This window comes from Xiphophorus couchianus, chromosome 13 (assembly GCF_001444195.1).
Source record: "Xiphophorus couchianus chromosome 13, X_couchianus-1.0, whole genome shotgun sequence".
Lineage (NCBI taxonomy): Eukaryota > Metazoa > Chordata > Actinopteri > Cyprinodontiformes > Poeciliidae > Xiphophorus > Xiphophorus couchianus.
This window is the reverse complement of record NC_040240.1, coordinates 24615702-24642456: the sequence shown is the minus strand read 5'-3', so window position 1 is coordinate 24642456 and position 26755 is coordinate 24615702. Positions and strand designations below refer to the sequence as shown.

Sequence of the window (26755 nt, the reverse complement as noted above, 5' to 3'; positions counted from 1 at the left end):
GTTTAGTACTTTTATTTTTGTGTTTTTATTACATAAAGGCCTTTGAACTGTCTTGTTGCTGAAATGTGCTATACAAATAAACGTAATCAATTGATTGATAATGTCATAGTGAAAATTTGAAATCTAACCAGGAGTATTTATTCAGAAACATTTATTCTTTGGTCAAAACCACCTGTGGCATCTTCACTAACAGATATTTTTACAAGCTGTAAATAAAATTGTTTGGTTTGGGCCCAGAACAACGACCACAACAAATATCAGGATGTGGAAGATGGAGAGCAACTGCGTCTTCGGCACGACTTTTGGAGAGGGTTCTGACAGAGGTGGTTTCCAAGGCGACCCTTTTCAAAGATTCAGTCACCGACTGACCGAAATGCTCTGTGATGTAAGAGTAGAGGAAAGAGTAGAGGAGTCCCCAGTAAAATCCTTTTTACTGGGGATTGTTTCACCCACAGGACCGTATAGACAGAAATCTTTCATATCCTGGAAGACATGGATGGTGATGTCACAGAGAGCGGAAATGTAGAATGAGTTGGGTTGCGCACGCTAATCCAGTCAGAGCAAATCACAGGAAAGCCAGTGGGTTGAACATCCATTGTCCCATAACTAAAGGTCAGGGAATCGGTCCAGTTTGGCAACAGGTCAGAGAGAACAGGCAGAACCGATCCAGAGACAGAGACGGTAATGAAGGTCCAGGAAGTAAGATTCAGAGCCAGAATCAGAGGCAGCAGCCAGAGGTGAAGTTCAGGAGGCAGAACGCAGGTCAGGGATATTACAGGTACATGGTCATGAAAATGATGAAAGGCTGTGACATGGACGACGACAGAAGATCTCGCATTAGGTGAGTTTATTGGAGGAGTTAATAACAAAAGTAGCACAGGTGGTATTTATCAGCAGACAGCAGAGGCAGGAGGGGCAGAGCAAAATCCCTACCTGGTGATATACCATGACCATATAATTGACACTTTGAAAATTTATTTCTCTATCTTGATGAGCTGTATTAAAAATGTTTTCCCTAAATGGTAGATTGTGATAAAAATGTGGATGTGCTGCCCTCTGCTGGTCTTTATTTGTTAGTTTTTGAAATTTTTCCTTGTTTTAGTTGTGTTGGGTTTGATAACTGGAACATTTTGTGAATAACAAGGAACCTGAAGCATTTAAAATCTGGAGGGAAAAATCCCTTAAAATGGTCCTAGTGTTGGAAAAGGAAAGAAAGGAGAGTTTAAGGATTATTTTTATTTCAGCTTTATTCAGAAATAAAGAATAAAGAGCTGATGATGGGAAGAGGAAGAATAAAGATCAGATTACATTTTCAAAGAAAATGATTTTTTGTTCTAAAAGCAAGTTTTAAAGTTAACAAAGGTGGGTGAAAGACAGGAAAACTACTATACTATACTAAAGTACTTTTACTATAGGAAAAATACTTTGTAATCTGGGGTAGTGAGATAGTAATCAGGTGCTTCAGATGGGATGGTAATAATCTGGTTTACTGAAAAAATGAAGCTCAGTTGTAGAAAGGTTTGTTGGTTTCTCACAGATGCTTCTCCGATGAATATCACAGAACTGGTCATACCAACATATCAGATCATCAGCTCCTCCTTTCTTCCCCATCCCTCCACAATCCTCTCCAGCTGGATTTTCTGCTTTCATGTCATCAGGCTCCCAGGGCAACCAAAAACTTAAACTACGAGACAAAGAGCAGCAAAGTTCAGGAAAAACAGGTGACTTTGATAAAGATCAAAATGTCCCCAAATCACTCAAACCTTTTATTCAGAGGTGATCCATCAACCCAGAACCATTTGCCTTCTTCCACTGAGTCCGTCAGTCCGATCCAGAACTTCTCTCGATCGTTTTCCATCAAATCTCTCACCCTGATCTCCAAGAACATCTGAACAGGAGAAGTTGATGAAAATGGCTCAGACTTTTCTGAGCTGAGATGAAGAATCATGATGATGAGAGGAAATCAGAGAGAAGCTGAACCTGCAGCAGTTTCATACCTGCTCCTCTCTGCTGTCGATCTTCACCAGGTCTGATCCCAGATCAGCGCAGGAACATCTGCTGTCATTCCAGGAGGATTTATTGGTGGAGAAATAATAAAGGCTTCCTCGATATTTCTCCCATTCTGGTCTTTTCTTCACACATCTCTCATCTTCAAACAGATCAGAACAAAGACTTCAGTGAACCAGGAGGAATAAATCTCTGTAGATGTTTGTGTGATCTGGAGACAGCAGGAGGCGTCTTCTGTCCTGCAGCTACAATCTAACTTCCTGTCTCTGTCAGTCCATCAATGTCTCTTTAACTTCATTAGAGGACAGAAATGAGACAAAGATCAGATCATGGACTTACTTTTTACTGCAGGAGGTGGAGGACATGTTGGACTTGTTGGACATGTTTGCTGCTCTATTCAGAGAAATAAAACCAGTTTTAATCTCAGTCAGTTATTTTCTTCTTCTAAAGCTGAACTGATGAACAAACATGATCAAATAATTAACTCGTGTTCTGCAATTCAACATGTAAAATGGAAACCTCATGTTTATATAATACAATATTTATGAACATCTGTGCAGGTGTTGAGAGTCAGCAGCTTCATCAGACTGACAGTCATGATGTCTCAGTGATGAAACATTGTTGGATAAAGAGCAGAAAGCATCAGGAAGAGAACGTTTCTCAGACTCTGCAGAACAGGAGAAACATTGATCTGTTTCAGCAGAAACATCTCAGCAGTTTCACCACTAATGCATCATAACTGATGTGTTACAGTAACAATGTTAACCTGGTTTTTACATGAAACGTTACAAATGAAGTTGATCCATCAGATCTGAATGAGACGTTCAGTCTGAACCTTCTGACTGTCTCACCTGAGATATTTTTCCTCAGAGCTTCATTCTCCTCTTTCAGGGTTTGGATGGTTTGATTGGTTCGTATTTTATCAAAAGCTGCATAAAGAACAGATGGAGGTCAGAATTTAAAGACTCTCGTTGACAAAAAGAAAAATGTTGAAGACAGAATTCAGCCACAGTAAAGATGCTCATACATTCATATTGTGTCTTTATGATGTAAAGCACTTTAAACTGTCTTACTGCTGAAATGTGAGACAATAATAAACTTGACTGATTGATACAAATCATGTAGTTTTTGTCTTGATCTAAGAATTAAATTCAGTGAAAAGACGAACCAACAGGATGAACTCACAGAGTTTGTAGGTGATGACAGCAGCAGCCAGCAGACCGACCAGAACCAGCAGAACTACTCCCCCTGCTGGCAGCTTGCAGGTTCTGCTTGGGTTTTCACCTGAGGAGCATTTAGAGCAGAACCGGATCAGAACCTGGAGACTCTCAGAAACTAACATCAACCTGACATCTATAAAACTGAAACTCTGATTAGATTTTCTAATTTTATCTGATGAATGCAATAAAAACATAACTGCCAGTCAGCTGGCCTCATTTTAATCTTCATTATTATATCAGCTGATATTTCTGACGTGAATTTCTTCTGCTGACCTCGATGCCTCGGTTTCATTCACCTCAGTGTTTTTTTTTGTTTTTACAAATTTACTAAAAGAAAAAACAACAGATGTGCTGTAGTGGTGCAGGGGTTAAGCACAGCCCACATAAGGAGGCTTTAGTCCTCGACGCGGCTGTCGCAGGTTCGATTCCCGGCCTGGTGACCTTTGCTGCCTGTCCTCGCCTTCTCTCATTACCCACTTTCCTGTCAATTAACTATCAAATAAAGGCCAATAAAACCTTTGACGAAACTAAAAATGTCATATTTCTAATAATTAAATTCTGTTTTTTGTTTTTATTTTTACTTGGTTAAAAATAAACAAGGATTTTTGTCACTGAAGGATCTGTAGATGCAAGATGAAAAGATTCTGCTACACAGAAAATCTCTGGATGTTTATGGTTTATTTATTCTAAATCTTCTCATCATCATCTTCATTTGACATATTTATAACTTCAATGATCAGATTTCAACAATTTTGAAAATGGTTTGAATCTAAATATTTTCCATTTCGTGTAAATTAGCTGCTAGTTCTTTTTTCTCTCTCGAAAGTGGAGCAACATGTTGATCGGCTGTAAATGTTCAGGATGTTGAGCTTTAAGAACAGGAAGTCACTCTGACGCCACAAAGATCTGATGATTTTCATCCCTCCTTAAAGCTGCTTGGTGCAGCAAACAGAGGAAACATCCAGCAGCCATTACGCTCTACACGTTTAGCTGCAGCTCATCCTGCTCAGTGTTCAGCTGCTGAACCAACATGGAAATAATACGAAGACTTTATTAATGTTCAGCGTTTATTGGTTGATCTTCTGTTTCTTAAGGTTTCAGGTCTGGATTATTCTTGTTGTGAATTATTAATATTCACATCCTGCTCTGTCTGGGATTAACAGTAAACATCCTTTACCTTCAGATGAAGCTGTTTGGTTTTGTGTTCAGTCTGGTTGTTGATCTGATGAAGACCACTCACCTCTGGCTGCAGCTTCTTCATCACCTTCCTCCTGATTTACCGCCACACTCATCATCATCATCATCAGTTCTTCATCGCTCTGTGGCGTCTCATCAACTTCACTCTGAGGACAAACACAGAGACATTTCTGGGATTAATATTTTAGCCTTTTTCATGTTTTAGCTGAAGGTCTAAAGGGAAATGTAGATCTTTTCATCTCAGATGTTTACTGTAATTTTTCTTCAAGTTTCTGCTTTATTTCACTCCTAACATTTGTTTTTCTGTGAGTAAAATCGATGAATATACACAGAAACAAAAGTTTAAGTTGGAAAATCAGATTATAAATAAAGGTTAAAGTTCATATGTCTGAGTTTAACATAAAATTTTCAACATATAAAAGATACTGGAGGAACAAAACAGGTTTAAGTTTTCAGTTTTTAAATAATTGTGAAAATAAAAGCCTGTAGTGGATTGTCTAAACAGAAAAGATCAGTTTATTTATCATTTTTTCACACTTTCTGTGTTTATACTTGAATCCAGTATTTTTAGATCAAATCCTAACTATTTTACATAAAATGACAAAGTTTGGTGAAATAAACTCGTCATATTTTCTGTGTTGGACAGAAATTGATCAAAACTCACCAGAATGCTGTCGCTGCTCCTCTGCAGGCTGAACAGGCAGAAACTAATCAGAACATCTTTCTGTCTCACAAGATCTGAAAAAGCTTCCTGTTGATCTCAGAGGATGAGGAGGAGACTTCATCTGAATACAGCTTCCTCATGATTCAAACTTTCATCAAATAAAACTCAACACTTCTGGACTCAGCAGGGTTTGTCCTGCAGTTACAGTCCAACTTCCTGACAGAAACATTTAGCATCAGGATGTGGTGGATCTAGCAGGTTGATCACATGAAGGAAGGAGGGACGTTTTCTGCTGATTTGTAGTTCCTGTAACAGCCACTAGGTGTCCTCAGCTCTCACAGCTCACCTGTTTGTTCTTCTACATTGAACACAAATGAAGAAGAAACAGGTTTTGCCTTAAAGAGCAGCGCATCACAACTGATGACAAGATATAATGTATGAAGAGTTCATAATGAGAAAATCACAGGATCCGGAAATAGATATATTTAAAAGAAATAATACAAAATAAAAGAATCTAAGAAAAATGAAAGAACATAGAAAAAGTAAATACATTAATAATTATAAAACAAATTAGTCAGAGATTTTGGGAAAATATTTCTTAGATATCATAAGCAAAACTTATTAAAACTATCAAAAAATATAGTATTTTTTCTAGATTCTTTCCTAATTTTACTAAACGCCGAAGTTCAACCTCAACTCATCCATTAATTCCTCACAGTGGAGAGAAGTTGATCAAAGTGGAAGGACAGATGTTGATACAAGCAGCATGAACATCCTAACATCACGTTTTAAATCTGCTGAAGAAACATTTCATGATCTGGATTTCTTCTCTTTATGTTGTAACTGCTTTGGTCATTTAAATTGTTTTAATGATTGTTCGTCTCACTGTAATGTTTTTAGTTTCTGTTTTAATTTGAGGCAGCACAGCTGATAAAACCTGTTGCCTTGGAGCAAGAGAGTCTTCGGTTCAAATCCTGACCAGGAGTCAGGAGGGGAGAAAAATAAAACCCGAAACTGTTATTAACTGATCAGGAGAAGCCTGAAGGTGGAAGTCTAGAGTTAGATTTGGCAGTATGAGCTGGTGTACAATGGCAGCTGTCAATGAGCCGTGTGTTGGTTCTGTTGGAGGAGGAAAAACCAGACTGGAAGAAAAACCAACCAGAACCAAGACAAGACCAAACTAAAGACCTGACCAGACAGGAAGCAAAACCAGATCAGTCAATACGGGTTTTTCTTGCGTGAAGCAAAACTAAGATCTGTTTGTGTTGCTGTGAAAAAGAATAAGGCCTCAGACTTTTATGTAGTTTGTGTTTCTCTAAAACTGCACAAATTATGTAAATTGGTTAAAGATTACTGAGAGCAAAGCCTCATATTGTGGATTCAATTGGTGACAGTGGAGAGGAAAAATTTCCCTTTAACAGTAAGACTTAATAACTAAGCCAACACTGGGTCACTTATTTAAATTTGATAAAATAAAGTTATTTATCTTAACCCTCTTATGACCATAAAATTTGTAAAATTCTTATAAAATGTGCATTGAGTCTGTATTTTTGCTCTTTTTTCCAGAACAATCTCAGCTTCCAGTATCTGATAGTTATTCAACATTTCTGTCTATTAAAAATTGTGACCAAAAGCTTAAAGAGAAAAAACAAATCAGAATTTAAATTTAAAGGTTTATTACTGAACAAGAACTTCAAGATGACAGGGGCAAACAATTTCAACTTAACTATATTGCATAAATGCTGAGAAAACTGAAGCCTGGCCTCCAATTTACAAGTTTTTATTAAATTATTTCATGTGTTTTAATGTTTTGTGGTAAACTCTATAGCAGTTCCTCTCCAGCTGGCAGCAGAGTAAGTGTAAATCACTTTTTACCAAAAGTGATTTTTATTTCCATCCCTACTTTATTTAGCACACTTCAGGTTCAGAGGGTGCTGGTACCCATCTCCAGGGGTCAAAGGGCAAGAGGAAGGGTACACACTGGACAGGTCACCAATCCCTCACTTGGCTGATTTGTTTTGTTATTATTATTATTTTTTAAGTTTTTGCCAAAATCACTTTTGGTATACCCTAAGTAATATTTTTACCAAAAATGATTTTGGCAAAAAAAAAAAAAAAAAAAAAAAAGAAAGAAAAAACAAATGATGGCAGAATGACTAAATATCCAAAAAATATCTGATTTCTAAACCATTTTAAATTTAACCTGCTCTATTTATTCTTGCCTGCTTTTGTTTCTCCGCTCTAGATGGCTGAGGGTGACGTGGACTGGAGGAGAGGATTCACACCCTGTTTCTCCTGCATGTGGGGTTTTTTGTTGTAGTTTTTGTTTTTATGTGTGTATGTGTGTGGCGGCACAGGTGTCTTCTTTGTTCTTTATATTGTAACGAATCTAAAATTAATAAAAATAATATATATTAAAAAAAAAAAAGTAGTTCTGCTGGTTCTGGTCGGTCTGCTGGCTGCTGCTCTCATCATCTACAGACTCTGTGAGTTCATCCTGATTAACTTTTACTGGATTTTACTTTATCAGAAGTTGAAGAGTTCCTTGAGTCATTTCTAAAATACTAAAGTGATGCAATAATTTATGATCAGTTGATTAAATTTAAGTTTATTGTAACATTTTAGTAAAAAAGAAATGTTGTTTTTGATCAGCATAATGACTCCTGATAGATGAACATTAAAATATTAACGTTGTCCTAATAAAACATCAGTAAGAATAAAGTTAGTGTAGATCTGTCCATCTCAGAATTATCTTCATCTGCCTGCAGAGCTGCAGATATAAACCGAATAGATTAAATCAGCAGAACTACAGTGTGTTTCTAGAGGCATTTTGTTAAATAAAATTTTAAAACCTGTTTTATGTTTTCTTTTGTTGTCTTCTTGTATTGTAGTTCCTGTTTTATTTTGGTAAGCCTGCTCCTTCCTGCTCTGTGTTCTCTTTACTTCCGGTTTCTGACTTTATTCTGGCTGCTTTAATCTTTGTATTTTATTCTCTGTCATATTGAAATGTGATCAGTTTTAGTTGTTCTGATCTCTGATCATTTCTCCTCAGCGTCTCTTTCTGTCTCTGTTTCATTTAATCTTTTCTGTTTTCATTAAACACACATATATTTAGCCACAGACTCAAAATGACCATTTAAGTCAAAATGAGAAAACAGTCATGAGATGAAGCCTCCTCCTCTTCCTCTTCCTCCTCGCCTTCTTCCTCCTCCTCCTCATCTTCCTCCTCTACTTTTCAGCTCAACAGGAAGTCTCTCCAGCACAAGGCTGAAACTAGAAGAAGACGGACAGATCTTCAGTCTGAAAGGTCAGATAATGATTTTGATGATTTTCCTTACACCAAATATTCAAAGAAAATACAAGGTTCATATCTGGCCAAACTTTAATAACTTGATGTTTTGGATTTAGTATTTCGTTGTTCTAGAAAAATTACGTTTAGTGACAGATGTTTGTTTCTCAGCGGCTGCAGAAACTCTGACCTGTGTCTCCATGATGAGACGCCCTCAGCGCTGCAGAGAAGGTCAGACAATGAAGTTTATGATAAACCAGCAGGAAGGAGATGAAGAAGCTGAGTGGTCTTCATCAGAAAGTCAACGATCGAACACAAACTGATTCTTTAGATCAGCAGAGCTGAGATTAAACTATTTAGTCTTTATTTTACTGAACATGATTTTAATTATAGATGAAAACTTAGGATGAAACCTGATCTAATCCTGTGTGAAGAATTCAAAGTATGAAAGACTGAGAGGAAACAGAGATCATAACCAGGAACTCAAAATTTAAATAAAAACCACATCACTGCAGAAAATGAGGAAGTCAAACACTAGAAGTGAGAGATGCATCTTTTTCTGATGATTATTATTAGTTGCATAGAAAATAAAGACTGTCTCCATGGAAACGCAACATGATCACAAAGAAGCTGCAGTCCGAGTTAATTTCTGTTCATAAGGGAGAAAATGACAATAAAAACACATAAATCATCCATAAAGAGGAAGATGTTCAGAGTCTTTCAGGTTGATGTTAGTTTCTGTGAGTCTCCAGGTTCTGATCCGGTTCTGCTCTAAATGCTCCTCAGGTGAAAACCCAAGCAGAACCTGCAAGCTGCCAGCAGGGGGAGTAGTTCTGCTGGTTCTGGTCGGTCTGCTGGCTGCTGCTGTCATCGTCATCTACAGACTCTGTGAGTTCATGTTGGTTGAATCTTTCACTGAATTTTAAATTATGATCAGCCTGGTGTCATAAACCAACACCAGGTTTATGTTTGACTAAATATCAAATAACTTTTGTCTTTTTTGAATCAGCTGTTGCTGTTTTGATGACCAATCAAACCGTCCAAACCCTGAAAGAGGAAAATGAAGCTCTGAAGAGAAATCAATCAGGTGAGACAGTCAGAGCTTAAAGTTTCCTCACAGTTCAGACTGAACCTTGTTGTTCCAATAAATGATCAATAATGACCTGCCTTCTGGTGAACTCTGTGAGTTTTGATCTGTTCTTGATTTAATTAGGTTTTAAATGTCATCAATTGCAAACAGAAATTTGAACATAAAACATGTAAAGGTTGTCTTTTAATTTCTAGACTTATTGATGGTTTGTACAGTTGCTTGTAAAAGTATTGATGCCTCTTGGACTAAGTGGAGTTTGAACTTTTCATCACAAGAACTCTGATTTTTAAACTTATCCAAACTAACTGCTCTCTCATCTAAAACCAGAGTTTGATAAGATTCACACCAATCAGATTCTCCAAAGCCTGAAACAGGAGAATGAAGCTCTGAGGAGAAATCTGTCAGGTGAGACTGTCAGGGTTGGAAAATGTTCACCAAGTTCAGAGCCGACAGCTGGCTTTAATTTGAGACTGATTGTGAATCAAGCTCATAATATTAGCAACGGTTTCCACAGGATGATGATTTACTGTGACTTTGCTGTGAATAAATGTTTTAATTCTACTAAATGTCCTCCAGCTCCACCTCCTTCAACATGTCAACCAGCTCCTGCGTTTAATCCAACTGCAGTAAATATGAGTAAGTCACACAATCACAGGAATATCAACAACTTCCTTCCTCCTGACTCAATGAGGATTTTATTTTTCCTGTGTGAACAGAATCCTCGTGTCTGAAGTGTGAACCAGGCTGGGAGCTGAACCAAAACAACTGTTATTATTTTAACACCATGAGATCCTCCTGGAATGACAGCAGACGTTCCTGCGCTGATCTGGGATCAGACCTGGTGAAGATCCACAGCAGAGAGGAGCAGGTATGAAACTGCTGCAGGTTCACTGTTAGCCTTTGCTGTATTTTTTACAGTTAAATACCACAAAATGTCCAGTAAAACTACCATAAGACATCTTCACAAGTAGTTACTGTAATTTGCATTGCATTATGGGTATAGTACATAGTATTACAGTAACTTACTGTATGTTTTGAATTTGCAGCAATTTACTGTTTACACATTACAGTAGTGGTTCTGTACTTATAATATACAGTAAGAATTATATTTGATTTCCAACGGTCATCATACACTGTTACACTGTTAGACCTTTAATTGTAATTTTACAGTAACTTACTGGCAACACTGTTGCCAGTAAGTTACTGTAAAATTACAATTAAAGGTCTAACAGTGTTCAGCTTCTCTCTGATTTCAGCACAGAAATACATCACTGAGTCATTTTCTTCTGTTCAGGCTTTTCTGGTGAGAAAAGTAACCAACATGATGGAGTACAATAATGACATGTTCTGGATCGGACTGACGGACTCAGAAGTTGAAGGCAGATGGTCGTGGATTGATGGATCACCTCTGGATGAAAGGTGTGACTGATGTGGAAAGATAGTCGATTCTTCACAATTAATGCCGTGTTTATTATCACACCTGTTCCTGATTTTCTTCTTTTAGTTTAAACTTTTGGAGTTACACACCTGATGACTGGAAAGGTTCTCGTCAACAACATCCAGAGGGAGAAGACTGCGCAACAATGGGGACAAAATTAGAACCTGAAAAACAGAAATGTTGGGCTGATGTTTTCTGTTTTCTTTCTCAAAAAAGTATCTGTGAGAAATCTCCAGAAACTGGACAAACATTTTGTGTGTGAGGTTCAGTCCAGGCTGCAAAACAACCAGAGTGAAACATTTGAGACACACGTGTCAAACTCAAGGCCCTCGGGCCAAATCCGGCCCACCAGAAGTTTTTATGTTGCCCTTTAGACTCTAAAAATAGAATCTTCAAGACTACGGTTGTGTTTTTAAATATTATTTCATTAGTCAAATCAACAGTTTTATCTCTATTGTACCAAATGAAATAAAGGTGAAAAGGTGTTTAATATTATTTACTTTCAGGAAGTTCCCATTGAACTCAGAGATAGCTCTTTATTAATATTTTAACAGTTTGTTAATAGGTAATTTAATCAACACATTCGGCCACAACTGACCCTTTAAAGGCCTTTTAACTTTGATTGTGGCCCAAAATGAAACTGAGTTTGACACTCCAGATCTAGAAGACGTAGAGGTGCAGAGTTATGTTAGATAATGTCAGGTTCATTTACAGTTTAATCCTAGATTCATTCAAAGATAAATACTTTTCTGCTTTTAAACTTTTTCTCTGAGTTCTCATCATATTTCCAATGACTCAAAAATAAAACAAGTTAATATTAAGACAATACATTGATGGTGAGATTAAAGTATAATTTGTTTACATAACTAATGAAAACAATATTCAAAATGTGTGTCACTGTAAGTATCTAACTAAGATGGTTTTATGTAACGTTTTAAAAAGCAGCAGGTTTTGATGCAAAGAAAATTATTTTTATAGAAATTTCACCATGTTTGTTTTGTTGACCTTCCTGTTTATATTTGATGTTTTAAACTCATGAATTAAGTATTTTTATTATTTCTTTTTGAGATATAATCTTGCCTGGTAAATTCTGTACAATTAATTAGAAATATCACTGGAATTAAATGTGCTTTTTATTTGTAATTTTGCACCATGTTTTTGTTTTGTTTGCTAATATTTATAATTTCAGATGAACTTACTTCCTGTTTCAGCATCACATCAGGTTTCTGTTTGTCATCAATGATGTCTTCTTCCATTCATTCATTCATTACTACAGAGTGACAGGGGGTTGGAGACTACTGCCATCTAGTGGAGAGAGACGGGACACCCTGGACAGGACACCAGTCCACCATGGGAAAACAGAGAGACACAGGACAGACAACCGTACACACTCATACATGATGTAATTTAAACTAAACTAGTCATGTTCTTTAACCGTGGGAGGAAACCAGAGCACCCAGAGAAAATCCACACATTCACAGGAGACCACATGCAGAAAGACTCCTGGTCAGGATTTGAACCGAAGACTCTCTTGCTCCAAGGCAACAGGTTTTATCAGCTGTGCTGCCTCAAATTAAAACAGAAACTAAAAACATTACAGTGAGACGAACAATCATTAAAACAATTTAAATGACCAAAGCAGTTACAACATAAAGAGAAGAAATCCAGATCATGAAATGTTTCTTCAGCAGATTTAAAACGTGATGTTAGGATGTTCATGCTGCTTGTATCAACATCTGTCCTTCCACTTTGATCAACTTCTCTCCACTGTGAGGAATTAATGGATGAGTTGAGGTTGAACTTCGGCGTTTAGTAAAATTAGGAAAGAATCTAGAAAAAATACTATATTTTTTGATAGTTTTAATAAGTTTTGCTTATGATATCTAAGAAATATTTTCCCAAAATCTCTGACTAATTTGTTTTATAATTATTAATGTATTTACTTTTTCTATGTTCTTTCATTTTTCTTAGATTCTTTTATTTTGTATTATTTCTTTTAAATATATCTATTTCCGGATCCTGTGATTTTCTCATTATGAACTCTTCATACATTATATCTTGTCATCAGTTGTGATGCGCTGCTCTTTAAGGCAAAACCTGTTTCTTCTTCATTTGTGTTCAATGTAGAAGAACAAACAGGTGAGCTGTGAGAGCTGAGGACACCTAGTGGCTGTTACAGGAACTACAAATCAGCAGAAAACGTCCCTCCTTCCTTCATGTGATCAACCTGCTAGATCCACCACATCCTGATGCTAAATGTTTCTGTCAGGAAGTTGGACTGTAACTGCAGGACAAACCCTGCTGAGTCCAGAAGTGTTGAGTTTTATTTGATGAAAGTTTGAATCATGAGGAAGCTGTATTCAGATGAAGTCTCCTCCTCATCCTCTGAGATCAACAGGAAGCTTTTTCAGATCTTGTGAGACAGAAAGATGTTCTGATTAGTTTCTGCCTGTTCAGCCTGCAGAGGAGCAGCGACAGCATTCTGGTGAGTTTTGATCAATTTCTGTCCAACACAGAAAATATGACGAGTTTATTTCACCAAACTTTGTCATTTTATGTAAAATAGTTAGGATTTGATCTAAAAATACTGGATTCAAGTATAAACACAGAAAGTGTGAAAAAATGATAAATAAACTGATCTTTTCTGTTTAGACAATCCACTACAGGCTTTTATTTTCACAATTATTTAAAAACTGAAAACTTAAACCTGTTTTGTTCCTCCAGTATCTTTTATATGTTGAAAATTTTATGTTAAACTCAGACATATGAACTTTAACCTTTATTTATAATCTGATTTTCCAACTTAAACTTTTGTTTCTGTGTATATTCATCGATTTTACTCACAGAAAAACAAATGTTAGGAGTGAAATAAAGCAGAAACTTGAAGAAAAATTACAGTAAACATCTGAGATGAAAAGATCTACATTTCCCTTTAGACCTTCAGCTAAAACATGAAAAAGGCTAAAATATTAATCCCAGAAATGTCTCTGTGTTTGTCCTCAGAGTGAAGTTGATGAGACGCCACAGAGCGATGAAGAACTGATGATGATGATGATGAGTGTGGCGGTAAATCAGGAGGAAGGTGATGAAGAAGCTGCAGCCAGAGGTGAGTGGTCTTCATCAGATCAACAACCAGACTGAACACAAAACCAAACAGCTTCATCTGAAGGTAAAGGATGTTTACTGTTAATCCCAGACAGAGCAGGATGTGAATATTAATAATTCACAACAAGAATAATCCAGACCTGAAACCTTAAGAAACAGAAGATCAACCAATAAACGCTGAACATTAATAAAGTCTTCGTATTATTTCCATGTTGGTTCAGCAGCTGAACACTGAGCAGGATGAGCTGCAGCTAAACGTGTAGAGCGTAATGGCTGCTGGATGTTTCCTCTGTTTGCTGCACCAAGCAGCTTTAAGGAGGGATGAAAATCATCAGATCTTTGTGGCGTCAGAGTGACTTCCTGTTCTTAAAGCTCAACATCCTGAACATTTACAGCCGATCAACATGTTGCTCCACTTTCGAGAGAGAAAAAAGAACTAGCAGCTAATTTACACGAAATGGAAAATATTTAGATTCAAACCATTTTCAAAATTGTTGAAATCTGATCATTGAAGTTATAAATATGTCAAATGAAGATGATGATGAGAAGATTTAGAATAAATAAACCATAAACATCCAGAGATTTTCTGTGTAGCAGAATCTTTTCATCTTGCATCTACAGATCCTTCAGTGACAAAAATCCTTGTTTATTTTTAACCAAGTAAAAATAAAAACAAAAAACAGAATTTAATTATTAGAAATATGACATTTTTAGTTTTGTCAAAGGTTTTATTGGCCTTTATTTGATAGTTAATTGACAAGAAAGTGGGTAATGAGAGAAGGCGAGGACAGGCAGCAAAGGTCACCAGGCCGGGAATCGAACCTGCGACAGCCGCGTCGAGGACTAAAGCCTCCTTATGTGGGCTGTGCTTAACCCCTGCACCACTACAGCACATCTGTTGTTTTTTCTTTTAGTAAATTTGTAAAAACAAAAAAAAACACTGAGGTGAATGAAACCGAGGCATCGAGGTCAGCAGAAGAAATTCACGTCAGAAATATCAGCTGATATAATAATGAAGATTAAAATGAGGCCAGCTGACTGGCAGTTACGTTTTTATTGCATTCATCAGATAAAATTAGAAAATCTAATCAGAGTTTCAGTTTTATAGATGTCAGGTTGATGTTAGTTTCTGAGAGTCTCCAGGTTCTGATCCGGTTCTGCTCTAAATGCTCCTCAGGTGAAAACCCAAGCAGAACCTGCAAGCTGCCAGCAGGGGGAGTAGTTCTGCTGGTTCTGGTCGGTCTGCTGGCTGCTGCTGTCATCACCTACAAACTCTGTGAGTTCATCCTGTTGGTTCGTCTTTTCACTGAATTTAATTCTTAGATCAAGACAAAAACTACATGATTTGTATCAATCAGTCAAGTTTATTATTGTCTCACATTTCAGCAGTAAGACAGTTTAAAGTGCTTTACATCATAAAGACACAATATGAATGTATGAGCATCTTTACTGTGGCTGAATTCTGTCTTCAACATTTTTCTTTTTGTCAACGAGAGTCTTTAAATTCTGACCTCCATCTGTTCTTTATGCAGCTTTTGATAAAATACGAACCAATCAAACCATCCAAACCCTGAAAGAGGAGAATGAAGCTCTGAGGAAAAATATCTCAGGTGAGACAGTCAGAAGGTTCAGACTGAACGTCTCATTCAGATCTGATGGATCAACTTCATTTGTAACGTTTCATGTAAAAACCAGGTTAACATTGTTACTGTAACACATCAGTTATGATGCATTAGTGGTGAAACTGCTGAGATGTTTCTGCTGAAACAGATCAATGTTTCTCCTGTTCTGCAGAGTCTGAGAAACGTTCTCTTCCTGATGCTTTCTGCTCTTTATCCAACAATGTTTCATCACTGAGACATCATGACTGTCAGTCTGATGAAGCTGCTGACTCTCAACACCTGCACAGATGTTCATAAATATTGTATTATATAAACATGAGGTTTCCATTTTACATGTTGAATTGCAGAACACGAGTTAATTATTTGATCATGTTTGTTCATCAGTTCAGCTTTAGAAGAAGAAAATAACTGACTGAGATTAAAACTGGTTTTATTTCTCTGAATAGAGCAGCAAACATGTCCAACATGTCCAGCATGTTCAACATGTCCAGCAAGTCCAACATGTCCAGCATGTTCAACATGTCCAGCAAGTCCAACATGTCCAACATGTCCTCGACCTCCAACATGTCCTCGACCTCCAACATGTCCTCCACCTCCAACATGTCCTCCACCTCCAACATGTCCTCCACCTCCAACATGTCCTCCACCTGGGTGGATCGTCGGTATTGATAAATTAGTGTTTTTTTAGTTTTTTTTTTTATTAAAGGTTTTAAATCACATTTCTTTATTTTAGTTTTGTGTTTTTTCTTTCTTTTAGATTAAGTTTCTGGTATGAGGGAGAACCAAACAACTCGGCCGGAACGAACCCAGCAGGAGAGGATTGTGGGAGGATGGAGAAGAATGGAAACGTCAAAGATCTGAATAATTGGGATGATCATTCCTGTCATGTTAAAATCAAAAGTATCTGTGAGAAACCAGCAGAAATGTGATTGTTTTTATCAGGTACAAACATTTAAGACGTTTTCTTTCTGTCTGGACTGAATTAAGATGCAAAAAGTCAGATTTAAATTTAGACTTTTAATTTACTTTCACATGATGTGTTATTGCTGATTGGAGATTTATAAATAAACTAAATAGAAAATAAAATCCTGCTGCTATAAATGTTATTTATCCTTCATTCCTTTAGTAATGTGAACATTAAGCTTCAAAATCCAAACAAAACATTTATCATAACTGGACACCAGTATGGAGGAGTGACTGGTGCAAACATGGGAACTGGGTCAGAGCAGCTGGTGGAACTGGGAGCTGCAAACTGGAATAACTGAGGACATCTAGAGGCCATTACAGGAACTACAGGCTAAACAAACAGGAAAACAAATAAATCTAAATCAGGGTGTCAAAACTTTTGTCACATGGTGAAACATTGTGATGGCAGAATGAGTAAATATCCAAACAATGTATGATTTCTAAACCATTTTAAATTTAACCTGCTCAACTATAAACTAAGCATACAATAATAATAATAATAATAATAATAATAATAATGGGGATACAATGTAAATCAATATGTCTGATACATATTGATGATGTGTAGATAAGCCTAGCTGCCTGCTGCCACTGTGACTCAGTTGTTCTCCATCCCTGTTCTTTAATTTTGTCTGATGAAGGTGCTGCTGCTGTCTGGATTCATGTGTAACTGTTGATGTGGCCCCTCTCTGTATGGGATCCACCTCCAGCCATTCATCAATCCATCTGTATGCTGAAGTCTGAAGCATTGATGAGAAATATTTTTAACAAAACTCTGCAGCTGCAGATATCTAAAACAGTTGGAAGAAGGTCGGCCAAATGATTGCTGCAGCTGTTGAAAGGACAGAAGATGACCGTCTCTGAACAGATCTCCCACAGTAGTTATCCCTTTATTTGCCCAGGCATGGAAAGTTCAATCAGTTAAAGAAGGTGGGAACAAGGCTTTTGCTGCTATTGGAGCTGCTAGGAGACCCTGTTTTTGTTTGTTTTTGTTTGAAATGGATCCTAAGCTGTTCCCAGATCCTAATCGCCCCCAATGTAACTGGGTTCATTGTAATTAGTCGTTTATCTAATGGCAATGAGAGGCAAACAACTGAGGCCAGTGAACCAGATTTACAAGAGTTTGTGATATTTGCAGCCAAAATTATTGGTTGGTAGACCCATTCTATCAACCTTAGATGGGGAAAAATAAAACTTTGTCTCTATTGAGAATCCATCCATCCATCCATTGTCTGTTCACCCTTGTCCCTAATGGGGTCGGGAGGGTTGCTGGTGCCTATCTCCAGCTACGTTCCAGGCGGGAGGCGGGGTACACCCTGGACAGGACGCCAGTCTGTCGCAGGGCAACACAGAGACATACAGGACAAACAACCATGCACACACAACACACACCCCTAGGGAGAATTTAGATAGACCAATTAACCTAACAGTCATGTTTGTGGACTGTGGGAGGAAGCCGGAGTACCCGGAGAGAACCCACGCATGCACAGGGAGAACATGCAAACTCCATGCAGAAAGACCCCGGCCGGGAATCGAACCCAGGACCTTCTTGCTGCAAGGCAACAGTGCTACCAACTGCGCCACTGTTGAGAATGTTTGTCATTATTTGACAAAATAATACACAAACATAAAATATAAAATACATAAAAACAGACTTAAGAATACAGTGGAGAAAGATTACAACTTAAAATGCTGAGCAGTTATTAAGATAACATACTCCAGGTTGCTGTGGTGGTTCAGGAGCGAAGCACAACCCACATATTGAGGCCTTAATCCTCGTGGCGATGGTTGCAGGTTTGATTCTCGGCTTGGTGACATTTGCTGCATGTCTTCCCCGTCTCTTATTAACCTCTTTCCTGTTAAACTACTTTCAAATAAAAGCCACTAGAGCCAACAAAACCTTAATTCTTTTAAAAGAAAAGCATACTCCAACTGAAAGGAATGTGAAACTGAATAGGATATAATAAAATGTTCATGTGTATTTGTTCATTAAAAGCAACAAACTACTGAAAATAATAGACAATAAAACTGCAAATACCAGCAGAAAATACATTTAAAATGAGTAAAACTGTGCAAACACCTTTTGAGTTTGTTAGGACAAGTGATGGTTATGGAGTCTGACAGCTGCTGGGAGGAAGGATCTACAATAACGCTTGTTTGTGCACGCAGAATGTAGCAGCAAATGTATTTTTGTATTCTGGTATTTATGGTGAAAGTCCGTACATGTCTGTAAGTAAAACCGTGTAAGTACCTTTCAGGACATAAAAACCAGAAATGCTTCACAATAAACTGATTTTATAACTTATGAGAAACAACCCACAGAAAAACCAAGATAAATTAATAATAAGCAGATTTATATGTTTATATGACTTTGTATTGGATTATCTGTCAGGATCTATGTGAGTATCAGTGTTTTTTGTGTGCAAATGTGATTTTTCTTCACTGGAGATGAGCTCCACCTGTTGCTGCTTACACATCTGACAGTAATCCTTCGTTTGGATGCTCTTCTTAAGGGGCTGACAAACGTCGACCCGTTGTCTCATGCTTAACTATTCTAGTAGAGCCATGCTGACCGTGCTACGATTTTTACCTGAGATCCTTCCTGGACTTGCCTCTGGTGTCTTTCATTTCTTGAAAGACACACAACATGAAAGATGTGGATAAACTTAAACATAATCCTGGTATTGATTTTGATCAAACTGAAGATTGTGTAAAAATGTCTCAGGAGGAATGGGTGGAAAAAATACTGGAAAGATTTCAAAGACAAGACTGTGAACCCAGATCAACTCCCTATGAATAGATTCAATGATGATGCTGTGAAAATGAATAACAGGCAGAGACAGCAGGTAACCTTATTTACTGGGCCTCGTACACAACCAGATTTGAGTTTTGCTGTAAATAAGCTATTGCAGCGCTTAGAAAGATCCAACTCTGGAATACTGGACTCCTGTGAAACATGCTCTGAGACAACTGAAGCAAACAGGAGACAAAACTTTGAGCTATAGGAAAAGAGACAAAGAGCTGGACCGATTCGGTGTTACAGGTAAGGGTTAATTCACAGTGTCCGGCTCCACTGCACCACAGTGCGGCCTCTGCAGTAAATATGTACCTATTATAGTCAGTGAGAACATTTACACTGTGTGGATATGGCGCATATTCCAGCTTTTACTTTAGTATTTGTAGTGGTTATGATTTTGCAATGTTTGCCATGATCTGATCCATAAGCTGGTAAATAGAAATCATATTTCCTGTTCGGTAGTTTATGAGCTGCATCAGAGAACATCATATCTCTGAGCCGAGTCTCTTCCTGTTCCTGGTAGGTGTCCACTTCCACTTCATTTACAGGCTCACAGGTTAGTTTTAGGCACTAAATGTTCTGTGGCTTTAATGTTTAGACTGAGCTGCTTAATTAGACTGTGGTACCAAAATCTACTTTTAATTTATTACGGCTAAATAAATCAAAATCTAGCACAAAAAGTAACTAGAATCTCGTTTTTATAGCTGACAGACCATTTTTTATTATTTAGCTATATTTTACCAAAAAAGCAGAGTTTGGGTGCCTTTCTCTTAATACGACAAATGTGCAAAGTACTTTTTCATTATTATTATTATTATTATTATTATTATTGTATGCTTAGTTTATTGTTGAGCAGGTTAAATTTAAAATGGTTTAGAAATCAGATGTTTTTTGGATATTTACTCATTCTGCCATCACAATGTTTCACCATGTGACAAAAGTTTTGACACCCTGATTTAGATTTATTTGTTTTCCTGTTTGTTTAGCCTGTAGTTCCTGTAATGGCCTCTAGATGTCCTCAGTTATTCCAGTTTGCAGCTCCCAGTTCCACCAGCTGCTCTGACCCAGTTCCCATGTTTGCACCAGTCACTCCTCCATACTGGTGTCCAGTTATGATAAATGTTTTGTTTGGATTTTGAAGCTTAATGTTCACATTACTAAAGGAATGAAGGATAAATAACATTTATAGCAGCAGGATTTTATTTTCTATTTAGTTTATTTATAAATCTCCAATCAGCAATAACACATCATGTGAAAGTAAATTAAAAGTCTAAATTTAAATCTGACTTTTTGCATCTTAATTCAGTCCAGACAGAAAGAAAACGTCTTAAATGTTTGTACCTGATAAAAACAATCACATTTCTGCTGGTTTCTCACAGATACTTTTGAGTTGAACATGACAGGAATGATCATCCCAATTATTCAGATCTTTGACGTTTCCATTCTTCTCCATTCTCCCACAATCCTCTCCAGCTGGGTTCGTTCCGGCCGAGTTGTTTGGTTCTCCCTTATACCAGAAACTTAAACTAAAACAAAGAAAAAACACAAAACTAAAATAAAGAAATGTGATTTAAAACCTTTAATAAAAAAAAACAAAAAACAAAAAACAAATTTATCAATACCTTGGGTCCAGAGGTAACCCGTCCACCCAGAACCATCTGCCTTCTGTCTGTGAGTCCGTCAGTCCGATCCAGAACGCGTCCAGATGCGTATAAATTTTCTTCTTCAGTTTCGATTGCAGGAACATCTGAACAGGAAGAGACGATTAAAAAGCTGCGTTTCCAATGACCATGATGGCAAATTGGAAGCAAAACATAAATTTGCTCAATGGAAACTCAGCAATTTAAAAAGAAAACTCTTGTTTTGTGATAAAAAGCTTCTGCACTAGGAGAAGGTGGTTTTTCAGGTGAATGGAAATTAAAGTATTTTGCAAAACTGCAATGGAAACACCTTTTTCTATAATGAGTCACATGACCAACAACTGGATGTTACTACTGGAGGAAACGATGAAGAAGACGACAGGATGCTCTGCCTTGTTCCTCCTACAGGAAGTAGGATAATCATTTTTTAAAGTCTTATTGACTGAACCAGTTTATTCACATGTGATTCTTTTGTGGAATATGGACAACGTTTTGCACACATAATGGAATTTAAAAAGAAGATTGGTGACTGAGATCTTTCTGTGCTGAGATGAAGAAACATGAATCAGTAAGAACATGAACCTGCAGCAGAATCTGTGTTTCCATTACAAATGAACTCAAAACTTTCAGTATTTTGCTAATGTTGAACAAACACTATTTTCTATTGCATGTTTCCATTCAATAAGAAAGGAAATTAAAATCAGGAATAAGTTAGTTCACATGATAAGTTAGTAAAAAACATGCTGTCATGATGCTCCAGCTACTTCCTGGTTTCTTCTTCCTGGTTTGCTCCACTGGCAACAGCCGGTTGTTGATCATGTGACTTATGTGATGCAAACAAAGTGTTTCTAGTCTGGTTTTGTGAAATAAACTAATTTTGTTACAGCAAAACAAAACATTATCCTAAAGCAAACATCTTATCTAGAAAAAAAAAGTTTTAAAAATTGCCTCGTTTTTATGAAGCAATTTTATTTTGAAAGTCTCTCATTGTAAAATTCTATGATGAATGGAAACACAGCTGGAGTTTCATACCTGCTCCTCTCTGCTGTCGATCTTCACCAGGTCTGATCCATGATGTTGGCAGAAACGTCTGCTGTCAGTCCAGGAGGACATCCTGTTGTTAAAATAATAACAGCTTCCTGCATGTTGCTCCCATCCTGCTGCACATTTCAGGCAAGTTTCATCTTCAGACAGATTAGAACAAAGACCTCAGTGAACCAGGAGGAATAAATCCTGCATCTGTACGTCCATCAATGTCTTTAACATCAGTAGAGGACAGAAATGGGAGAAATAGTAAATCCTGGACTTACGTTTCACTTCCGGATGTGGAGGACATGTTGGAGGTGGAGGACATTTTGGAGGTGGAGGACATGTTGGAGGTGGAGGACATTTTGGAGGTGGAGGACATGTTGGAGGTGGAGGACATGTTGGAGGTGGTGGACATGTTGGAGGTGGACATGTTGGAGGTGGAGGACATGTTGGAGGTGGTGGACATGTTGGAGGTGGACATGTTGGAGGTGGAGGACATGTTGGAGGTGGAGGACATTTTTCCTGCATTGTTCTGCTCAGATTAACTCCTGATTAAGGAGACATAGATTTGGTCTCACCATGTGTCACAACAAGAAAATGAGAGAACATTTTGCCTCTTGCTTATCAAACAAAACAGAAACATTAATAACAATAAACTAAAACCAGATGGAAGATAATTATTGATCATTTATTGGAACAACAAGGTTCAGTCTGAACTGTGAGGAAACTTTAAGCTCTGACTGTCTCACCTGATTGATTTCTCTTCAGAGCTTCATTTTCCTCTTTCAGGGTTTGGACGGTTTGATTGGTCATCAAAACAGCAACAGCTGATTCAAAAAAGACAAAAGTTATTTGATATTTAGTCAAACATAAACCTGGTGTTGGTTTATGACACCAGGCTGATCATAATTTAAAATTCAGTGAAAGATTCAACCAACATGAACTCACAGAGTCTGTAGATGACGATGACAGCAGCAGCCAGCAGACCGACCAGAACCAGCAGAACTACTCCCCCTGCTGGCAGCTTGGAGGTTCTGCTTGGGTTTTCACCTGAGGAACATTTAGAGCAGAACCGGATCAGAACCTGGAGGCAGACTCATATAATCAAACAAACTCAACCTGTTTAAAAATCTCTATGATAATAAAACTCAGATCTGGCTGCAAGAAACACTGAGTTCATGTATTTTTCATTACATTTAAATTTAGATATTATCTCACCAATATGAACTTGTTTCAATATTTTGTGAAGTTTTATCAATGTACAACATGTTTGACTCTGGTAAAGCAGTTAATGTGATTAGTTTGGAAAAAATAAATAAATAAAACAACAAAAGTGTGATGGAGAAATTAAAGTATCCAAAAACTTACAGCAAGCAGCCAACATCTCAACCTGACATCAACTAAATGAAACTTAAACTCTTAAACGTTTCCTCGGCATGGATCAGCCTTCATCTTAATGCTCTGGGCTTTTGGCAACCATTCTTTTTTTAGATTTAGTGTTTGTTCTTCCATTTAGAAAAAAGAAAGTCAAATAAGAGTTTAGGTATGTTTAGTAAGTTACTCAAAATAAGCTAATTTTGCCTGGTTAAAAGTGGCCTATTATGCTTCTCTGAACAGGTTAGAACATGTTGGCCACGCCCCCAACTCAACCTTGACCCTCACACGTGAAAATGGCTGCAAACGGATGCGCAATTATACACATTTGTTTGCATCTTTGAAAAGCAGAAGTGGAGCCTCCCGCACAACCAACAAGAATGCAGCACGTAGTTTCTGGATGGCAAGTCATCAAGAAAACACACTTTTTCATTTCCAGCAGCCATTGTACAGAGCATGCAGCAACACAAACTGCTGCATGCAGCAGTAACATTTCATAAAGTTTCCTCAGTAACATTTCATGTCAATGTTCTTCTAATGAGCCATCATTTGATCCAGGTGCGTTAAACCAGGAAGAGAACTAAAACATGCAGGATGCCGGGCCTTCAGGATCCACTTTGGGCCCCACTGCTCTAAATGCTTTACAACTATATGAAGGTAAAATGCTTTACCTTCATTTATATGTGAAATGTCAAACAGCAAAAAACCAACATCTCAACCTGCAGCATCACGTGAAAAAAACCCCAAATTTATTTGTGACTATAAAACTGAGAAACCACACTGACCAACAGGAAACATCAACCCGTGTTTCAGTTTGTTTGTCACTTCCTGCTTGTTCTATGTGATTTTTCTTATCTACCATTTTCATTATTTGTAAAATAACTTACAAATGTTTTTTTTCTGTTTTTTAAAAGAATATTTGCTAAAGAAGCCAATTTTAAATAAGATGTATATTGTTGTATATTTATTCCAGCCAACCAACTGTGATGGTTGCTGGCAGAGAAACTCATCGTGTCTATTTTTGATCATTTTTATTTTTAATGTTTAACAGATCATTTAATATTTAACACTTAGAAAAGATTTTATCATTTAGTTATTAAAAATCAGTTTTTGACTGTTTGTATTGAGGATACATCAGGACAGACTCCAGATGCTCTTTTCTTTTATTTTACATTAAAATATTTTTATTTTAATCTGTTAATGACCTTACAGCAGTTCCTACCCATCGTGTTTCCTTGCCGTCGGCTCATCATGTCGGCGCCTCAGTTTGTCAAAATACCAGAACCAGGTTTATGAATCAAACCTTCTGGATCAGGTGAAGCTTCGTTTCTAATTTAAAGTTGATGTAAAGACTTGGTAAAAATGTGTCGTTGCTCCTCTGCTGACTGGACCAGAAAAAATGTTCTGCAGTTCCTGGATCACAGATCTGAATAAACTATAACAGAAACAAGGAGGAGCTTTCTCTTCATCTCTCTGGTTTGACGGTTTGCAGTGTTTCCTCACAGCAGGTTACTGGTCGAATAAAACATTTTCTTTCTCTGTAGTTTTTCATATTATTATATTGGGCTGGAAGTACAAAAAGCTATAGAATTAAATAAGAATGTTTGGTTATTTGATGATTTGTGTTTTTTCCTGTAGGTCTGATCATGTTGTTGCTCTACAGCAGCAACAACATGATCAACATGATCAGACCCATTATGTTTCTCACCTGATGTCCTTTCCCACTGGTTCTACTTCAGCAGCCCAGATCGACTCGGCTCTGGTTTAGACCTGATTCATCAGTTACAGAATATTCTGTGGCTTTATTCTCATAGTTTGATAGATTTTACCTCACCACCTGGATTCATGAGTCTCTTTCTAAAGTCTCTTTTTTATTGTTTATGTTGTATTTTGCTTCCTGTTTTATTTTGTTAGTTTTTCCCTGAAAATGATTTGATTAATTTCTGTTTCTGCTTCCAGTTTCTAATCAGCTCACCTGCAGCCTCTCCTCTCAGTACTGCAATCGACTTTGACAACACAAATAATAAGAATATAAATTTTTATTTAACACAGAACACGCCCTCATTCCACAGAGAGGAGAAAGTGCTGCCCTCTAGTGGTGCACTGCAAACAGCCCGTCTGCAGTAAAAACACTTTAAATCATCTGGTTTTATTTTGATGTTAATTCCTGCTATTTGCTGGAACATATTTAATATATTTCGTTTAAAAGCTTGCGGTTAAGCGGAAGTGGACTTTTAAAATAAAAGCTGAATTTTGAGGATTTTCATATAAACGCATGCTACTGCTAGATAAATACTTCAGCTTTAAATGAAAGAAAAAATAGTTTGGAACTATGATAGAATTAAAATAATAACTTATATAAATACTAATCATTATATTTAAGGAGAAGTGGAGATGAGTTCATTGCTGTTCGGCCAGGTGCAGCTTGGCTGGAGCCTCTTGTCCTCCTTAGATGCAAGGCAGAAAAAAATGTGAAGTGAAGATTGTTTAGCTCGTTAGATGATATGTGACCCTGACTCAGGCTGCAGCTGTGTGGTTAATTTGCTTCTTCTTCTTTAGAGCTGCAGCGTACATGTAACTTAGGGAATGTGGGAAATAAAAAGAGAGCTGCAGCAGAAAGTGTTTTCAGAGCAAGTAGAGATTATAACTGGAACACATCTCTGTTCTCCTCGCGAGTTAAAAGAATCCAACTCTCTTTTGTCTTTCTTTGTGTCTGTATCTTGACATTCTAGGTGCATAAACCTGACAAACTATGACATTTATAAATATATAAATAACATGGTCAAATAATATGGCTAAAAATGTACACCCATTTCTTTTTTGTCTAACAAGGAAATGGGTTAAATAACTAAAATATTGCTGTTGATACTTACTGTGTAACTATACAAATAACATCACATAAAGTATGAAGAGTTTATTAAATATAAATATTGAGATACGTGGTCAGTAAACTGGAATAAATTCAGTTAAATTCATCTAACGGCACAAGACAAATGTATTTCATTTATAAACATGAAAATAGATATTAGACAAACTTCAGACAAATTCAGTTTTTAATGGCAATCAGTAATTAGAAATGCAGATAATAACAGTAATAAGAAAACATTTTTATTTGTTAAGACGGGATGAACCCACTGGCACAGAACCGGAACCAGACGGGAAACCAGTCAGAGCATCGAGGTCAGCAGACTCAGCTGAAATCAGAGGAGCTTCAGACTGAGAGAGCGGACACTGCATGGCCACTAGGTGGCAGGATGTACACTGTAAAAACTATTACCAAAGTCATAAAAAATTAGGTCGCCTTTACTAAATAAATT

At 37.2% G+C, this 26755-nt stretch overlaps 4 protein-coding genes across 8 annotated transcripts; 2 read left to right on the top strand and 2 right to left on the bottom strand.

Annotated features, from left to right (window-relative positions):
• Nucleotides 1–1227: 1227 nt before the first annotated feature.
• On the bottom strand, nt 1228–5446 carry LOC114155567 (hepatic lectin-like). 2 transcript variants are annotated; one of them, XM_028035510.1, is made up of 8 exons: nt 5089–5446; nt 4468–4570; nt 3193–3291; nt 2859–2936; nt 2347–2400; nt 1998–2149; nt 1764–1888; nt 1228–1684 (listed from the first exon to the last, which is right to left on the bottom strand). In XM_028035510.1, the coding sequence occupies exons 2-8, from the start codon at nt 4529–4531 to the stop codon at nt 1462–1464; spliced, it is 795 nt and encodes a 264-aa protein (XP_027891311.1). In that variant the 5' UTR covers nt 4532–4570; nt 5089–5446; the 3' UTR covers nt 1228–1461. The 2 variants fall into 2 exon arrangements, with proteins under 2 accessions (XP_027891311.1, XP_027891312.1); XM_028035511.1 differs by lacking the exon at nt 2347–2400.
• A 2844-nt stretch (nt 5447–8290) lies between these two features.
• On the top strand, nt 8291–11567 carry LOC114155565 (hepatic lectin-like). The gene is made up of 9 exons (XM_028035508.1): nt 8291–8395; nt 8549–8608; nt 9164–9265; nt 9387–9464; nt 9795–9872; nt 10044–10103; nt 10184–10335; nt 10762–10886; nt 10972–11567. Exons 2-9 carry the CDS (start codon nt 8578–8580, stop codon nt 11165–11167), a joined length of 822 nt encoding a protein of 273 aa, XP_027891309.1. The 5' UTR covers nt 8291–8395; nt 8549–8577; the 3' UTR covers nt 11168–11567.
• LOC114155572 (alpha-defensin-related sequence 10-like) lies at nt 9040–16733 on the top strand. 3 transcript variants are annotated; one of them, XM_028035519.1, is made up of 8 exons: nt 13037–13390; nt 13909–14011; nt 15188–15286; nt 15543–15620; nt 16079–16087; nt 16124–16196; nt 16269–16294; nt 16390–16733. In XM_028035519.1, exons 2-8 carry the CDS (start codon nt 13948–13950, stop codon nt 16392–16394), a joined length of 354 nt encoding a protein of 117 aa, XP_027891320.1. In that variant the 5' UTR covers nt 13037–13390; nt 13909–13947; the 3' UTR covers nt 16395–16733. The 3 variants fall into 3 exon arrangements, with proteins under 3 accessions (XP_027891319.1, XP_027891320.1, XP_027891318.1); XM_028035517.1 differs by having other exon boundaries at nt 16084–16196; XM_028035518.1 differs by lacking the exons at nt 13037–13390; nt 13909–14011 and adding an exon at nt 9040–9101 and having other exon boundaries at nt 15126–15286; nt 16084–16196.
• A 3844-nt stretch (nt 16734–20577) lies between these two features.
• LOC114155561 (collectin-12-like) lies at nt 20578–24872 on the bottom strand. 2 transcript variants are annotated; one of them, XM_028035498.1, is made up of 7 exons: nt 24649–24872; nt 23013–23114; nt 22814–22891; nt 22346–22612; nt 22068–22219; nt 21018–21142; nt 20578–20921 (listed from the first exon to the last, which is right to left on the bottom strand). In XM_028035498.1, the coding sequence occupies exons 1-7, from the start codon at nt 24689–24691 to the stop codon at nt 20750–20752; spliced, it is 939 nt and encodes a 312-aa protein (XP_027891299.1). In that variant the 5' UTR covers nt 24692–24872; the 3' UTR covers nt 20578–20749. The 2 variants fall into 2 exon arrangements, with proteins under 2 accessions (XP_027891299.1, XP_027891300.1); XM_028035499.1 differs by having other exon boundaries at nt 24661–24871.
• Nucleotides 24873–26755: the final 1883 nt, after the last annotated feature.

Coding starts and splice junctions, on each gene's coding strand:
- LOC114155567 (XM_028035510.1), bottom strand. CDS start 4,531: ATGATGATGATGATGAGTGTGGCGGTAAATCAGGAGGAAGGTGATGAA. Junction 2,401..2,858: donor TCTGAGGAAAAATATCTCAG/GTGAGACAGTCA, acceptor TTCTCTGAATAG/AGCAGCAAACATGTCCAACA. Junction 1,889..1,997: donor TCGACAGCAGAGAGGAGCAG/GTATGAAACTGC, acceptor TCTCCTGTTCAG/ATGTTCTTGGAGATCAGGGT.
- LOC114155565 (XM_028035508.1), top strand. CDS start 8,578: ATGATGAGACGCCCTCAGCGCTGCAGAGAAG. Junction 8,609..9,163: donor CCCTCAGCGCTGCAGAGAAG/GTCAGACAATGA, acceptor AATGCTCCTCAG/GTGAAAACCCAAGCAGAACC. Junction 10,104..10,183: donor TCCAACTGCAGTAAATATGA/GTAAGTCACACA, acceptor CTGTGTGAACAG/AATCCTCGTGTCTGAAGTGT.
- LOC114155572 (XM_028035517.1), top strand. CDS start 13,948: ATGATGATGATGATGAGTGTGGCGGTAAATCAGGAGGAAGGTGATGAA. Junction 15,621..16,083: donor TCTGAGGAAAAATATCTCAG/GTGAGACAGTCA, acceptor TGAATAGAGCAG/CAAACATGTCCAACATGTCC. Junction 16,197..16,268: donor ACATGTCCTCGACCTCCAAC/ATGTCCTCGACC, acceptor TCCACCTCCAAC/ATGTCCTCCACCTGGGTGGA.
- LOC114155561 (XM_028035498.1), bottom strand. CDS start 24,691: ATGATGAGCCGACGGCAAGGAAACACGATGGGTAGGAACTGCT. Junction 23,115..24,648: donor CACGATGGGTAGGAACTGCT/GTAAGGTCATTA, acceptor AATGTTCCTCAG/GTGAAAACCCAAGCAGAACC. Junction 22,613..22,813: donor TCTGAAGAGAAATCAATCAG/GTGAGACAGTCA, acceptor CTCCTTAATCAG/GAGTTAATCTGAGCAGAACA.